This window comes from Lolium rigidum, chromosome 5 (assembly GCF_022539505.1).
Source record: "Lolium rigidum isolate FL_2022 chromosome 5, APGP_CSIRO_Lrig_0.1, whole genome shotgun sequence".
NCBI lineage: Eukaryota > Viridiplantae > Streptophyta > Magnoliopsida > Poales > Poaceae > Lolium > Lolium rigidum.
In genome coordinates this window covers 65741020-65757848 of record NC_061512.1, presented here as the reverse complement: position 1 = coordinate 65757848, position 16829 = coordinate 65741020, and the positions used below count along the sequence as shown (strand labels likewise).

The 16829-nt window shown below is 42.9% G+C and overlaps 1 protein-coding gene and 2 long non-coding RNA genes across 3 annotated transcripts; 2 read left to right on the top strand and 1 right to left on the bottom strand.

Annotated features, from left to right (window-relative positions):
• Nucleotides 1-2883: 2883 nt before the first annotated feature.
• LOC124652269 lies at nt 2884-3559 on the top strand. Its single transcript, XR_006987655.1, has 3 exons — nt 2884-2966; nt 3183-3294; nt 3510-3559. It is a non-coding gene; the product is annotated as an uncharacterized LOC124652269 (long non-coding RNA).
• Nucleotides 3560-7857: 4298 nt separating this feature from the next.
• LOC124656056 lies at nt 7858-11189 on the bottom strand. The gene is made up of 7 exons (XM_047194867.1): nt 11088-11189; nt 10898-10994; nt 10754-10819; nt 10586-10683; nt 10440-10511; nt 8951-10372; nt 7858-8835 (listed from the first exon to the last, which is right to left on the bottom strand). Exons 4-7 carry the CDS (start codon nt 10626-10628, stop codon nt 8798-8800), a joined length of 1575 nt encoding a protein of 524 aa, XP_047050823.1. The 5' UTR covers nt 10629-10683; nt 10754-10819; nt 10898-10994; nt 11088-11189; the 3' UTR covers nt 7858-8797.
• A 3013-nt stretch (nt 11190-14202) lies between these two features.
• On the top strand, nt 14203-14854 carry LOC124651828. Its single transcript, XR_006987512.1, has 3 exons — nt 14203-14239; nt 14456-14567; nt 14784-14854. It is a non-coding gene; the product is annotated as an uncharacterized LOC124651828 (long non-coding RNA).
• Nucleotides 14855-16829: the final 1975 nt, after the last annotated feature.

Below are 16829 nucleotides of genomic sequence, written 5' to 3'. Positions count from 1 at the left end.
ACTTCTTTTCCAAACCAAAACAAGACAGACATGTGGGGCCAAGAACTAATCAGGCCTACATGCAGAAGGTAATAGAAGGTAATTGCCGCGTTTTGCACACTAAACCGGGAAAAGGACGGTGCCAGGCTCATTTATTCCACTGGCAGCGCTGCGGCGCGCAGCACGCCCAACGCAACTACAGAGATGAAAAAGAAACACAGAACGAGAATGACAAGCAGGCCATGCCATGAATCGGTCCCACGTGCAGTGTGTATAGGCAGAGAACGGGAACAATCCAACCAATCAACCGATTTCTACAACATCGATCTCTGCAGCAAAACAGGCGAATCAACAACGCAACTATCATGGAGCGCTCCCAGCTAGGCCAAAGGGTCACGCACTTGCTTGTTCTTAATCTCCCGGTTGAGTATTGAGCTAACGTTTTTTTTCTTTTCATCTATAGATGATTAGTCATTGTGATGAGCTCCATGGTAGCGATGGGCCTTCTGTTCGCTGCGACGAGCCCGGCTGCAGGGTGAGGGTGCGCGCAGGCCGTGACAAGGTGTTACATGTTCACTTTTGTCCCACATCACCAAGTGACTGGTGGGAGGAGTATGTTTGAGGAGTAACACTGAAGATCACAATAGTCCTTTCTGGTGCATTGCAAATCTTGTTGCTTTGTGTGTGTTCTCAGGATGGATAACCGACAATTGTATACTGGAATTCGTGAATGTATTGAATAGAGCACTGTGAATAATTGTTCTGCAATTGAGATCCATTGTTCCCCTTGTATCGTCGTTAAATTCATTGTTTGGGGATTATGGTCAACATCCCGATCCTGTTGTGCACTGAGTAGACAAAAGGTTCCATTGCAGACACCTTTTTTCCTTTTCTTATGCTGCTCAACAGTGCTGGATGCCACAAGGGCCTTGTCTAGTTGCTAGGAATGTTTGTACTATTCAATTTTCCGTGAATCAAGTAAGCCCTGAACATTCCAATCACTCGGACATGGAATTTCGATTTCAAATGTGTTCTCTCCTTAGTAAAAGTTCAAGAATTATGAATGCATAGCGAGTTGCAAGAATATTTCCTTTAACTCGAGTATTCATTATTGGTCAAAAGAAAAACTCTTAGGCGGTTTCCATCATTGTGATATGGACGCCTAAATTAATTCATTGGGATTAATTTCATATTTGTATAAGCACCTTATTCCCTTTGATTCCGAATTAGTATAAAAAAAATCATACATAAACCCGTCCAAATCGCTCCTCTCATCCTACAGTTATGTTAATGCTTTAATATCAAGCCATTGATACGATGCAGATCCCGAACAGAAGATATGCATCTCAGCCACAAATGCCAGTTCTTGCGATTCTAAAGATGCAAATACAAAAGGAATCTAAATTCAATACGGGAAAATTATAGCGCGATTTGAGTTCTGGATAACTGGTTAAACAAGAACACCCTTTTGTTCTAGTGCAAGCTGATGGTGCTACTCCTACCAACTATCAGAACAAGACTTTGTGTTTCATAGAGGCATAACACTGGTAAATTCGCTTGCTTTCCTGCTCAACGAATTTCTCCTATAAATGTTCTAATACTACCCGGCCATGCAAGGGGTCTGAGAGGGGCAAATCAATCTGGTTCACACGTTTTCACCAGTACAGTAAAAATTGGCTCCCGCTTCTACTCCAGCCGTTGGATGCGGTTCATTTTTCCTCACTTGTTCATCCTCCAAGCAAGTCCATGACGCATGGGACCGAGTACATGCGGGATCCACCGAGCGGAGGGAGCGATGCTGCTCGTCCGCGTCGCATGCTTTGGCTGTTTTCTCGTGGGAGTGGGTAGACAAACCCTAGCTGGCCAATCCCCATCTCCACTCCCATCTCGCCCAATCCTCATCTCCACTTCCCTCCGCCGCCTCTCCTTGGCCGATCTCCACCTTCCGCCCGGACGCGGCCGCATCAACGGTAGAAAACACGCGCCGAGCGAAGGCGGCTGGATGCGACGGCGTCGGCCGCATGCGGCGATGGAGGCTCGCCGGATGCGCGGCGCCGGCCGGACGCGGCGACGGCCGGATGCGGCGGTGGAGGCTCGCCGGACGGCCGGACGTGCGGTGGAGGCTCGCCGGACGGCCGGACGCGGCGATGGCTGGATACGGCGGCCAGTACGGGCAGCGGCGAGGGCGCATGCCCGGGCTCCACTCGCCCGCCACCCGCGGCCGGAAGCGGGAGCCGACGGCGGCGGCCGGACAAGGCGGAACGGCAGCAAGGATACGCGGTCAGGTGCGATGCGGCTTTCCCTCGTCTCTCTCGCTCTTCCTCTTTACTTATCTCTCTCGAGATCTCACTCTTGTTTCTCACTTTTCAGTCTGTAGGGAACGGTGGTGGAGTGGGTATGACCGTGTGAGTCAAGGATGGCCGAGGATCCGGGCAGGGCCGGCCAAATCGTGTCGGGCGACGGATTTCGACAATACATGGACAGCAACGGCAAGCATGGCTGGTTTTAAGACGCCAAGGTGGGCTTAAGGTGAGCTTTTCCCAAATCCCAATCCCAATACGAGTACCATTTAGTTATTGCAGTCATTTATGGATAAATCTTGGTTCTCAACTTCTCATTGACTCGATTTATATTTTATAATGGTTGTTCGAGTGTGTTTGTGCCGGCTGAGCAGATCGAGTTGTATAATGCACATACCACAACTATCGTTGTTGTGGTGACTCGTGCAGGTTCCTCGAAGGTAAAGTGACTCATTTCCATCATGTCGGATGTTTACGGTTGCTTGAGTTAGTTTGATAATTCCGGTAGCATGTATCGGATTGGGTTATGTTCGTTCTAATACAGTTTGGTTTTCAGATATTTTGTGTATTAGCTAAGAGCTCCTAATAATTTGTTTTTCCTCTTTGCAGCTACTATTTTAGTAAAATATTTGATGTGCTAAAACAATAACGTGGGAGAGAAGTCGTTTCTCCAATGAAAAATAATAGGTACAGTATTTTTTTTTTGTTTTCAGTACCATTTCAGGCTTCAAGTTAGCTGGAAGGGAATACAACGAGTAATGTTGGACCATGTGGTTGTGCATTTCTATGTGTATCTAGGCTCTGTGCAATAGAATTTGGTCATTTTTGTCCAATATTTACTTTAATCTAGGGTGCCCACTACTATCAAAGATACGTCTGACAATTAAATCCTATTTCCTCCAGGTTTGTTTATGGTGGTCAAGCGCAGTTTTTTAATGGTGAGACCCGTTGGGAACCAAGGCATTGCAGCAATGGTGTTGTTGACAGTGTTGGTGAGAATTGTGATGCCTCACAGGTACAATAATACAATCCTGCTGATTATTTAGTTTTGGGGACCTTGCTACTGATTTTAACATTCCGATATTTATTCGTGTTTTTAGTTCCTAGCGGGATGGCATCGACAAACTTTGCGGATAATAATTGACTTTCTCTGCTTTCCCTGATGTATGGGAGGATGATAATAATTGATTTATCTTCAATGATTTTATCTCTTTGTTCTGTCCATTGCAGGTCTTTGGGCAATAAGATAAATGAAGCATATGCTGATGAAAAAGGACATATCTCGCCAAAGAACAAGGCAGCTTGTTTTCATGCCCGTGAGAGTTTGCCAGCCTTCTTAAATTATGTGTGCTTAATTGATTTTGTTACTATTTGGCCCGATGCCAAAATTTAGTCAAGGTTATGTTTTATTTTCCCCCGGTTCATATTTGGAGACTAAAAGAGCAAATATTTGAGTTGCCAATTTGATATGCGGAATTTGACTTGGTTTTCATTGGCTTCTTTTAGGCACAAAACCAATCAGGACTTTTTCTTTTGCAGCATTTGTTTGCTTTCTTTGTTTCTGCCTTCTCATTGTTGCATGATCCTTTTGAGGATCCTTGGGTTGCTGAATTTATTCATGAGAATTTTCCGCCAGGAAAGCCACATGATTAGGTACTTTGAGTCATGCTGTTTGTGTATACACAGTTAACAAAAGAGCTTATTTTCTCAATGCCATATGGTGATTCAAACTTTGCTTTCATTTTGGCGTACTTAGTTTGGCGCCTGGTCCCATGTTGTGGTTAATACAACTTAAATCTATATTAGAGTTTGTTTCCATCAACTTGTGTTATTTAGACTGAAAGAAATGATATGGTAATATAATTTTTCTAATAGAGTATTAGATTACAATTATACTTCCTTGCAATTGGTGTTCCTGTGGCTAAATAAATTTATGCTATCCATGTACTGATGTACATGCTTTATGCCCTACACCTTATGTCTCTCTTGCTAGGGAGGAAAAGAAAGAATATTGTTATCTGTTCATGAGCATGATTATGATCTCAAACAATTGACCATTTGCACCCTTCAGAGTTACTGTCATTTACTGTTATAAGACTTTCTTGTGGTTCTTGCTTGTCCTGGTAAGCAAATATATGGTTAATCCTATACATAGCATACACTGAGGTCGCAGCATGAGTTTGACACCACAGCTTGGTTTCCTTCAAAGGTTTATGTGCAATTCAGTGTACATAGACTCAGTCATGTCTATCTGACTCGCTTTTTTTTGCCTAATATGTTGTACTACCTTTTGCACCGCTTAAATCTCACTGTCATAGTCATTCTAATGTACAAGTACCTATAGTTGACTGGACTAAAAGTGATTGCAATGAGCAGACACAGATTCTGTAAGAATTATGAATTTGCATTTCTATGTATTTAGTCATTTACTCATGGTTAATACACTCTACTAATATACCATCTAATTGGTTCAGTTGTGTTATTTGATTTAATCTCCTGTGAATAAGTATTCAAAAATTATTTATGCGTACTTGTGCTATGTTTGTGCTTTAGCTAATTGTTTTGGCAATCATCTGGAAGCAATTTTGATGTGGTGGCTTGTTGGTGCTAATTAATTCGTTTGATCTTACCAGCAGGAACCATGTTTTGCTACATCATATCTTGCTTGATGGAACTTTGCATGCACACTGACCATGGAACTCACTCATGGTAGGTGGGAACTGGATACCGTGCATTCAAAAGGTTATTGTGTGGTTATATTTAGATATATTTTATAAATTTCCTGTTGGCTTGTGCTAATATGTATTATATTGAGTTATTGGCATTCTAATATGATTTTCAGATATTCTGAGTCATGCTAATATGCTAATTGGATCTTTGGTTGTATTCAATATGGTCGTTGACTTGTTACAATATTTTAGAGATCTAGCAGTGTAAAATAAAGTATATGGAAATCTGAAGTCGCAGATTTTTGGTAGTTGCAGTGCGGATATTTGGAGACCTCATGATTTGTGTTTTGAACCCGACCCTGATTAAAAAATCTGGTCCAAAATTATGTGGTGTACAATATCTCAATTTTTTTGTGAAATATGGTGCTTAAATCGTCAATGAGGCCGACCTGGTCGACGGTGTGATTTGGCTGGCCGCGTGGACCGCCGGTCAAGGAGATGTGGCGTCCTTGCCAGCCTCGTCATGGCCGCTCATCAAGTCGACGGCGGCTGCTCCCACGGTGAGACGAATATATCTGCTTCTTTCTCTGCCCTTGATTTTGGGTTCCAATTTTTTGTTGATTCGTTGGGTGCACTGTCTTGTCCAGTATATACTCGCTAGGCTAAGAAGAGAAATTGTCGTAGCTGAAAACCAAACCTACTTGCTGCACAACAACTACCTGAAAGTTGAGGACGCCCGGTCAACAACTGCATTATGTTGGTGCAATAAAATGCACTCGTCATCATATAAATCTTAACTGTGAGAAACTACTGTTATACCGATGTTTCTTGCCTGTCATTACCGATGCATCAGCACAGGGCCTTTTTCTTACTGTTATACCGATGTTTCTTGCCCGTCGTCATTCATACTCTCATACTTCTTTCTGATGTTTCTTATCGATGCTCCACATTCTGTGTAGGTACCCTGTCAATTATGCATTTTATAAGGGATATTGCATTCCCTAAAAAGGATGGGTAGCTCATCAGTCTTTTTCCGAGAGTAGTTTGGTTGAACTACCGAAGTACTGTCAAAGATTATGCAAGACCCTGGAGCCATTGATGACAGAAGCATGAAAGGCTGACTAGGTTGCATGTGTGGTTACAGGAAAATGAAGCGACCTCTGCATCAGTTTGTGAACTAAGCAAGAGATGTGCGGAGATCAAGTGTAAGTATGATGCCTGAGCAATACATTTCAGTTGCTGGACTTCTTAGACAATAGTTAGCTTGTCTGTGAATATTTCACTGCCAATTAGTATTTGCCAATTGACAATTCTAATATAGTTGAAATATTTTAAGGCTCAGTAGTTGAATAGGGATATTTTTGAAACTATTTACGAGGCTGAACTGTCTGCTGAAAAATAATCTACAGGCCACGAGCTACTTTAATCACATCCATTGTTTTATTTTATCTTCTTTAACAGACTGTGAACTCATACAATGAGGATCCATACGCAAAGGAATTCTGTGTAACTCTGCAGCCACCGGTTAACACCTACTGATTTCATATGTTTCTCTAAATTTCACAGCTTCGTTGTTATTACTGTATTAGCTACAATTCCATGATGATTGGAAGGACAACGAATTCTGTATCAAAATATAGTTGATGGAATATTTTCAGTAATATTTTCAAACATTACAAATCACTTTTCATATTAAAAGGTTTTCCATTTGAATTAGTATTTAAAACTTATGAAGGTCTGAAAAATAAATAGTAGATTTTTTGAAAACTGCGAGGTGTAAGGGCTCGTGCGTAATTTACATTCAAAATTTGAGGACTTATCTGCAAAACAATGGACCACACACTATCCAGCACCACCACGTCGACTGGACCACACGTGTCAGAAACGGTGTCAATTCCAGATCAATTTGCGTTTAGTGGTTTTTGAAATCTACGATAAAATGTGGTACTTTTTCACGTAAAGTGGTACCAAAATCGATATTTAACTAGAAATGTGGTGGTTCTATGCTAACAACTCGTGCTTCACTTAAGCAGCATCAAGTATTTTTCTTTAAATTTGCTGAGCTCAGAAACGTGCCTTCTGATGAATGATTTATCTTTATGGGCTTAACATGCCTCAAACTGAACATCACTCCCACTGATTGACTGCTATTGTGTCTTGTTCATACTTGTGTCCTCTATTGTCTTTTAGACATGGATGTCTTAATGTTGCCCCTTTCAAATTCTGAAGAATTCCACTTTTTGTTGATGGGGTAATGAGTTTTACATTTCCATTTTCCATAGTTCGTTGGTGAGGAAGAAGTGCCCGACTGGGTGATCAGTTTGTATGTGGAGTACTGCACACGGCCATGCAAGCCAAAGTCAACCGTTTGCCACTTGTGCAGTTTTGAATGGCAACGGTCTGGCGACTTCACTGTCCCTACCGATCGTGTGAGTACTTGATTGATGTAGTAGTTTTAAAAAAACTAGAGGCTGGAGCGCCCCATGGGGCGCTTCCTAGCCGGTCCCGTGCGTCCAAATTAAAAAGCCAGGTGCTAAGATATTCTATAAACCATGCGCCGGCTTCTGAAATCATTAAGAATCATACAGATTTCAAACTGAACTATTTAGTACAAGGAAACAGGCAGATGACTCTCCGTCCAATTGTCCAAACCAAACTAAACTGATTGTTATGTTCTCGAAAGGTGATTCAACGAAGATTGTAAAACAACTACTTTACAAGTTCCGAAAGAACTTCAGTTATCATCACAAAAAGAAATCCATCGGCCGCTGCGCACTAACGTCTTTGTAATTCCAAGGAAAAAGTATACAGAGTATAATAAAATCTTTTCTCTTGTATCTAATATGTAGTAGTAGTAGTACAGTAGTACAACTTCGCTTCAAAAAGAAACACCAAAAGAGGATTCTCTACCACAAGTACCACTCTTTGTTCACAAATAAGGCAGATGAATTAGGAACAATATCTAAGGAGCGTGACAAAAATGATAAGTTGGTACAAACGATTGACAGCTGTAGGTATTTCATCTTGAGTAGCAGCTTGTGAAGCAAAAAAACTTAATGAACCTATGATTTGATCCAAAACTCTAATGGCTACATAAATAGACATGACATGAACTCGTAAAATTCTTAGATCTATCTGAATTAGCCTTTGACAGTCATACTCTAAAACACGATAGGTGTAGCGTGCTGCATTGCAATGTGTCGCTTCGCTCGTCTCAATGACATCTACATCCACAAAGCATCAACTGCACAAAAGGCAATCCCAATTGTAGTCCCTGGAGAGTGCAGTTTAAAGTAGTGCTCCAGGCATATGCTGAACCAACCAATGCGACATACAGTCCAAAGATTTCTTTATCTCTATTACAAAACAACCTTGACAACAGATTTATACATTCAGGATAGTGTGCTACTATATGCGGATTGACATTCTTTGAATAAATGTCAGATAATTGACCATGATACCTCCACTTTGTTCAATGCCCTTCTCTAATTAGTCGGCCTTTTCTCAATCATATGCAATACAAGTGGTGCTAAGTTTCTATGTATGGCCACTGAATTATTTCGAATAGCTAATCCTTCATAAGTCGATACAATGAAGCTCAAAAATCATACAGTGAATAGCAACAACGAAACACCGTGTTATACCGTAAAACTACAGTGTGTTTCTGGAGAAGTACTTGACATTTAAATTTTCAGGTTGAAAAAGACGAAGGAAAAAACAAACGGTTTATGATATCTAAAACCATCAAAGCTGCAACCCTACTTGGTAGCAACATATAAAGTTAACAATGAGTGGGGTGATACTGGCCAGCTTACTGCTCCATTTTGCCAGTGAAATTAGCAACTGCATCTAGAGCATTTCCTCGCATTTTCTCTCTGGCAAGATACCTACACATTAAATGAGAAGACGATCAGTTGGTGCAATTAACATATAATGAATAATGCTAAATTTATGTTGGTAGAACATTCCAAAATTTCAATGTGTCCTTATCCTTTTGCATACCTTGCACACAAACGCATAAGAGGAGCTTTGGAGCAGCAGATAATTTGTAAGCCTTTACTGGCTTGATTTCAGTATATCTTGCAAAAGTCATTTTGAACACCCTAACCACAAGGTCAGATCTGTCGGTGTACCTCTGGCCAGGTTCTAAAAGAAGAGCTTCTTTAATCTCAGGCCACTTTGGACAGCACGTGAACGTCGGAAACAGGTGCGGCGAACCATACACCCTACATATAGCAACAGCATCCTGGAAATTCGGTTGCTGGTAACGGTCACCACCAATGAAGCTTGCAGGTACAATTCGTTTCTTGCCTATTGAGCTACCATCGAGATTACCCTTCCCAACTGCATCAGCCACTCCCCGAAAGTGCTCACATCTAAAATCATCCTGGTGGCCTGCTATGTAAGTCAGCCTACCTTCCTCTACGCACGCAAAGGAATCAACCTGCGACTGTGCAGATAGCTTACCGCAGCATAGGAACGGGTTGTACTGATTCTGCCTATAGTGACAAGCAGAAACAGTAGTACTCTTGCATACTAACTGTAGTTCTCCCTCTGTGCAACCAGGTTGGATGTCTCTATGGGGGATTCCAAGCTGAAAGCCTCTATCACCATGAGGAAACAAGAGCGGGTACTGGAGGGACATGAAAGCTAGATGTAGGCTGGGAACATGGTGCAGGCCTTTCAACTTGCTATCAACTATAATATCACGGCGATAATTCTCTGCAGAAAAATCACCCACAATCAAAGCAGCAAGCTCACTAACAGCGGGCAAATTAAACTGCACATGATCTCCTTTTTCAGCACCTACAATCCTAATAGCAATACGTGTATCACCCTCGTCTTTAAGGCGATCTCTAGCGTCTCTGAACTTCTTCACAAGAGGACTACAAACATCTAGCATGCTCTGCAATCCACCAACTATATCAACGTCAATATCAACCTCGGTAGGATCAGCCTCGGGCATCACAGCTTTTATTCCGATAGTAACCTCGTTTTGAGTTTCATGGATGTACAGCTCAACAAACTTAGGAGATGCACCCTTAGCTGGCAACAAGGAACCTATGCGGTGATGCACCTGGCCACTAATTTTGAAAACAGGCGGACCACCACTATCATTTACATGCTTATCAATGTCAGCTCCCATGGAAGTAAAAGCAAACAGTGAGTTGTACTGACGTATCTTCTCTATGAAAGGTTTTCTGCGTGAATCACCATCAAACCTAAGTAGGTCCGCAAGAAAAGGAGGCGGCGAAGCGAAGGGTGGGACCCAAACCTTCCCACCCCTGCAACACAAGCTGTATAGGACACGGCGTTGCCTCACGGAGCTCTCGATCTTGCACCGCTCAGGATACCAGAACACAGCACCGCAGAACTGACAACGATAATCAGGGGCACCATGGTAAGACACGCCTGGGTACGTACCTGTACAAAAATCAAATAAGCCTAGAGCGCGCACTGAGAAGACATGCTAGATAAATCAGATAGCTACCTTTCAGGAACTCCATGTACTGAAGGTTGAAAAGGCTCCTAGAAGTGGATGTTGTCGAAAAGGGGTAACGGCCTTGGAGCGGAAGGTAGAAAAGGTGAGCACCGCGCGGACCAACAAACCTAAAAATACGAACAGCGAGTGCACACCTGCTTTTGCCCACCTAAGCCACCTCAGTCGCTTAAACTCCATGCCCTCGGTCTATAACAGGATCGTCACCTCACAGGCATATTAACAAACACATGAACTGCAACAAGCACCCTCAATCAGTCCATGCGGACAGCCAGGCAAAAGATCTCGGGGAATAGTTGACATACCTGAGGAAGGGGGAATAGTCCAGAAAGAGCCCGTCGGCCGGACAGAGATACACGGCTAGAACCAGTCTGAAAGGGGGGAGGGGGGAGGTTAGCCACTGGGAGTGTTTGCAAGATGAGCTGAGCAAAGAAGGGTGAGACTCGTACCTGAGGAAGGACGGGCAAACGAAGCAGCGACCGGCTAGATCGGTTGGAACTTGGACGGAGCTGCTACCTTTGGTCCTCGGTTGGAACTTGGACGGAGCTGATGTGAAGGAGCCACAGAATCAGTATACAGGGAAAGGAGATGAACACGGGAAAGAAGAAGCTGAAATCCCTTAAAAGAAATCAGGAACACCTCAACCCAATCCTTCCATGGTGCACGAAACGGCGGCGGGCAGGAGACGGCGCTGCGAGGCGGCGGCGGGCAGGGTATTGTGCTGCGAGGCGGCGGCGTTACCTCGGCGTCTCAGCTGGAGGAACATGAAAGTTGGTGAGGACTATTGCTGGGCCTGCACAGAAGCGGGGCAGAGAAAGATTTATAAGGCCCTGCAGACGCACAGAAAAACAAATGACCAGTCGACTTCTTTTCCAAACCAAAACAAGACAGACATGTGGGGCCAAGAACTAATCAGGCCTACATGCAGAAGGTAATAGAAGGTAATTGCCGCGTTTTGCACACTAAACCGGGAAAAGGACGGTGCCAGGCTCATTTATTCCACTGGCAGCGCTGCGGCGCGCAGCACGCCCAACGCAACTACAGAGATGAAAAAGAAACACAGAACGAGAATGACAAGCAGGCCATGCCATGAATCGGTCCCACGTGCAGTGTGTATAGGCAGAGAACGGGAACAATCCAACCAATCAACCGATTTCTACAACATCGATCTCTGCAGCAAAACAGGCGAATCAACAACGCAACTATCATGGAGCGCTCCCAGCTAGGCCAAAGGGTCACGCACTTGCTTGTTCTTAATCTCCCGGTTGAGTATTGAGCTAACGTTTTTTTTTCTTTTCATCTATAGATGATTAGTCATTGTGATGAGCTCCATGGTAGCGATGGGCCTTCTGTTCGCTGCGACGAGCCCGGCTGCAGGGTGAGGGTGCGCGCAGGCCGTGACAAGGTGTTACATGTTCACTTTTGTCCCACATCACCAAGTGACTGGTGGGAGGAGTATGTTTGAGGAGTAACACTCGAAGATCACAATAGTCCTTTCTACAGTGCATTGCAAATCTTGTTGCTTTGTGTGTGTTCTCGGGATGGATAACCGACAATTGTATACTCGGAATTCGTGAATGTATTGAATAGAGCACTGTGAATAATTGTTCTGCAATTGAGATCCATTGTTCCCCTTGTATGCTGTTAAATTCATTGTTTGGGGATTATGGTCAACATCCTGATCCTGTTGTGCACTGAGTAGACAAAAGGTTCCATTGCAGCACCTTTTTTCCTTTTCTTATGCTGCTCAACAGTGCCAGATGCCACAAGGGCCTTGTCTAGTTGCTAGGAATGTTTGTACTATTCAATTTTCCGTGAATCAAGTAAGCCCTGAACATTCCAATCACTCGGACATGGAATTTCGATTTCAAATGTGTTCTCTCCTTAGTAAAAGTTCAAGAATTATGAATGCATAGCAGTTGCAAGAATATTTCCTTTAACTCAGTATTCATTATTGGTCAAAAGAAAAACTCTTAGGCAGTTTCCATCATTGTGATATGGACGCCTAAATTAATTCATTGGGATTAATTTCATATTTGTATAAGCACCTTATTCCCTTTGATTCCGAATTAGTATAAATAAAATCATACATAAACCCGTCCAAATCGCTCCTCTCATCCTACAGTTATGTTAATGCTTTAATATCAAGCCATTGATACAGTGCAGTCCCGAACAGAAGATATGCATCTCAGCCACAAATGCCAGTTCTTGCGATTCTAAAGATGCAAATACAAAAGGAATCTAAATTCAATACGGGAAAATTATAGCGCGATTTGAGTTCTGGATAACTGGTTAAACAAGAACACCCTTTTGTTCTAGTGCAAGCTGATGGTGCTACTCCTACCAACTATCGAACAAGACTTTGTGTTTCATAGAGGCATAACACCGGTAAATTCGCTTGCTTTCCTGCTCAACGAATTTCTCCTATAAATGTTCTAATACTACCCGGCCATGCAAGGGGTCCGAGAGGGGCAAATCAATCTGGTTCACACGTTTTCACCAAGTACAGAAAAATTGGCTCCCGCTTCTACTCCAGCCGTTGGATGCGGTTCATTTTTCCTCACTTGTTCATCCTCCAAGCAAGTCCATGACGCATGGGACCGAGTACATGCGGGATCCACCGAGCGGAGGGAGCGATGCTGCTCGTCCGCGTCGCATGCTTTGGCTGTTTTCTCGTGGGAGTGGGTAGACAAACCCTAGCTGGCCAATCCCCATCTCCACTCCCATCTGCCCAATCCTCATCTCCACTTCCCTCCGCCGCCTCTCCTTGGCCGATCTCCACCTTCCGCCTGGACGCGGCCGCATCAACGGTAGAAAACACGCGCCTGAGCGAAGGCAGCTGGATGCGACAGCGTCGGCTGCATGCGGCGATGGAGGCTCGCCGGATGCGCGGCGCTGGCCGGACGCGGCGACGGCTGGATGCGGCGGTGGAGGCTCGCCGGACGGCCGGACGCGGCGATGGCTGGATACGGCGGCTGTACGGGCAGCGGCGAGGGCGCATGCCCGGGCTCCAATTCGCCCGCCACCTGCGCTGGAAGCGGGAGCCGACGGCGGCGGCCGGACAAGGCGGAACGGCAGCAAGGATACGCGGTCAGGTGCGGATCGGCTTTCCCTCGTCTCTCTCGCTCTTCCTCTTTACTTATCTCTCTCAGATCTCACTCTTGTTTCTCACTTTTCAGCTGTAGGGAACGGTGGTGGAGTGGGTATGACCGTGTGAGTCAAGGATGGCCAGGATCCGGGGCAGGGCCGGCCAAATCGTGTCGGGCGACGGATTTCGACAATACATGGACAGCAACGGCAAGCATGGCTGGTTTTAAGACGCCAAGGTGGGCTTAAGGTGAGCTTTTCCCAAATCCCAATCCCAATACAGTACCATTTAGTTATTGCAGTCATTTATGGATAAATCTTGGTTCTCAACTTCTCATTGACTGATTTATATTTTATAATGGTTGTTCAGTGTGTTTGTGCCGGCTGAGCAGATCGAGTTGTATAATGCACATACCACAACTATCGTTGTTGTGGTGACTCAGGCAGGTTCCTGAAGGTAAAGTGACTCATTTCCATCATGTCAGATGTTTACAGTTGCTTGAGTTAGTTTGATAATTCCAGTAGCATGTATCAGATTGGGTTATGTTCGTTCTAATACAGTTTGGTTTTCAGATATTTTGTGTATTAGCTAAGAGCTCCTAATAATTTGTTTTTCCTCTTTGCAGCTACTATTTTAGTAAAATATTTGATGTGCTAAAACAATAACGTGGGAGAGAAGTCGTTTCTCCAATGAAAAATAATAGGTACAGTATTTTTTTTTTGTTTTCAGTACCATTTCGGGCTTCAAGTTAGCTGGAAGGGAATACAACGAGTAATGTTGGACCATGTGGTTGTGCATTTCTATGTGTATCTAGGCTCTGTGCAATAGAATTTGGTCATTTTTGTCCAATATTTACTTTAATCTAGGGTGCCCACTACTATCAAAGATACGTCTGACAATTAAATCCTATTTCCTCCAGGTTTGTTTATGGTGGTCAAGCGCAGTTTTTTAATGGTGAGACCCGTTGGGAACCAAGGCATTGCAGCAATGGTGTTGTTGACAGTGTTGGTGAGAATTGTGATGCCTCACAGGTACAATAATACAATCCTGCTGATTATTTAGTTTTGGGGACCTTGCTACTGATTTTAACATTCCGATATTTATTCGTGTTTTTAGTTCCTAGCGGGATGGCATCGACAAACTTTGCGGATAATAATTGACTTTCTCTCGCTTTCCCCGATGTATGGGAGGATGATAATAATTGATTTATCTTCAATGATTTTATCTCTTTGTTCTGTCCATTGCAGGTCTTTGGGCAATAAGATAAATGAAGCATATGCTGATGAAAAAGGACATATCTGCCAAAGAACAAGGCAGCTTGTTTTCATGCCCGTGAGAGTTTGCCAGCCTTCTTAAATTATGTGTGCTTAATTGATTTTGTTACTATTTGGCCCGATGCCAAAATTTAGTCAAGGTTATGTTTTATTTTCCCCCGGTTCATATTTGGAGACTAAAAGAGCAAATATTTGAGTTGCCAATTTGATATGCGGAATTTGACTTGGTTTTCATTGGCTTCTTTTAGGCACAAAACCAATCAGGACTTTTTCTTTTGCAGCATTTGTTTGCTTTCTTTGTTTCTGCCTTCTCATTGTTGCATGATCCTTTTGAGGATCCTTGGGTTGCTGAATTTATTCATGAGAATTTTCCGCTGAGAAAGCCACATGATTAGGTACTTTGAGTCATGCTCGTTTGTGTATACACAGCTTAACAAAAGAGCTTATTTTCTCAATGCCATATGGTGATTCAAACTTTGCTTTCATTTTGGCGTACTTAGTTTGGCGCCCGGTCCCATGTTGTGGTTAATACAACTTAAATCTATATTAGAGTTTGTTTCCATCAACTTGTGTTATTTAGACTGAAAGAAATGATATGGTAATATAATTTTTCTAATAGAGTATTAGATTACAATTATACTTCCTTGCAATTGGTGTTCCCGTGGCTAAATAAATTTATGCTATCCATGTACTCGATGTACATGCTTTATGCCCTACACCTTATGTCTCTCTTGCTAGGGAGGAAAAGAAAGAATATTGTTATCTGTTCATGAGCATGATTATGATCTCAAACAATTGACCATTTGCACCCTTCAGAGTTACTGTCATTTACTGTTATAAGACTTTCTTGTGGTTCTTGCTTGTCCTGGTAAGCAAATATATGGTTAATCCTATACATAGCATACACTGAGGTCGCAGCATGAGTTTGACACCACAGCTTGGTTTCCTTCAAAGGTTTATGTGCAATTCAGTGTACATAGACTCAGTCATGTCTATCTGACTCGCTTTTTTTGCCTAATATGTTGTACTACCTTTTGCACCGCTTAAATCTCACTGTCATAGTCATTCTAATGTACAAGTACCTATAGTTGATCGGACTAAAAGTGATTGCAATGAGCGGACACGTGATTCTCGTAAGAATTATGAATTTGCATTTCTATGTATTTAGTCATTTACTCATGGTTAATACACTCTACTAATATACCATCTAATTGGTTCAGCTTGTGTTATTTGATTTAATCTCCCGTGAATAAGTATTCAAAAATTATTTATGCGTACTTGTGCTATGTTTGTGCTTTAGCTAATTGTTTTGGCAATCATCTCGGAAGCAATTTTGATGTGGTGGCTTGTTGGTGCTAATTAATTCGTTTGATCTTACCAGCGGGAACCATGTTTTGCTACATCATATCTTGCTTGATGGAACTTTGCATGCACACTGACCATGGAACTCACTCATGGTAGGTGGGAACTGGATACCGTGCATTCAAAAGGTTATTGTGTGGTTATATTTAGATATATTTTATAAATTTCCTGTTGGCTTGTGCTAATATGTATTATATTGAGTTATTGGCATTCTAATATGATTTTCAGATATTCTGAGTCATGCTAATATGCTAATTGGATCTTTGGTTGTATTCAATATGGTCGTTGACTTGTTACAATATTTTAGAGATCTAGCAGAGTGTAAAATAAAGTATATGGAAATCTGAAGTCGCAGATTTTTGGTAGTTGCAAGTGCGGATATTTGGAGACCTCATGATTTGTGTTTTGAACCCGACCCCGATTAAAAAATCTGGTCCAAAATTATGTGGTGTACAATATCTCAATTTTTTTGTGAAATATGGTGCTTAAATCGTCAATGAGGCCGACCTGGTCGACGGTGTGATTTGGCTGGCCGCGTGGACCGCCGGTCAAGGAGATGTGGCGTCCTTGCCAGCCTCGTCATGGCCGCTCATCAAGTCGACGGCGGCTGCTCCCACGGTGAGACGAATATATCTCGCTTCTTTCTCTGCCCTTGAT

Coding starts and splice junctions, on each gene's coding strand:
- LOC124656056 (XM_047194867.1), bottom strand. CDS start 10,628: ATGGAGTTTAAGCGACTGAGGTGGCTTAGGTGGGCAAAAGCAG. Junction 10,373..10,439: donor GTACATGGAGTTCCTGAAAG/GTAGCTATCTGA, acceptor ATTTTTGTACAG/GTACGTACCCAGGCGTGTCT. Junction 8,836..8,950: donor CTTATGCGTTTGTGTGCAAG/GTATGCAAAAGG, acceptor TTTAATGTGTAG/GTATCTTGCCAGAGAGAAAA.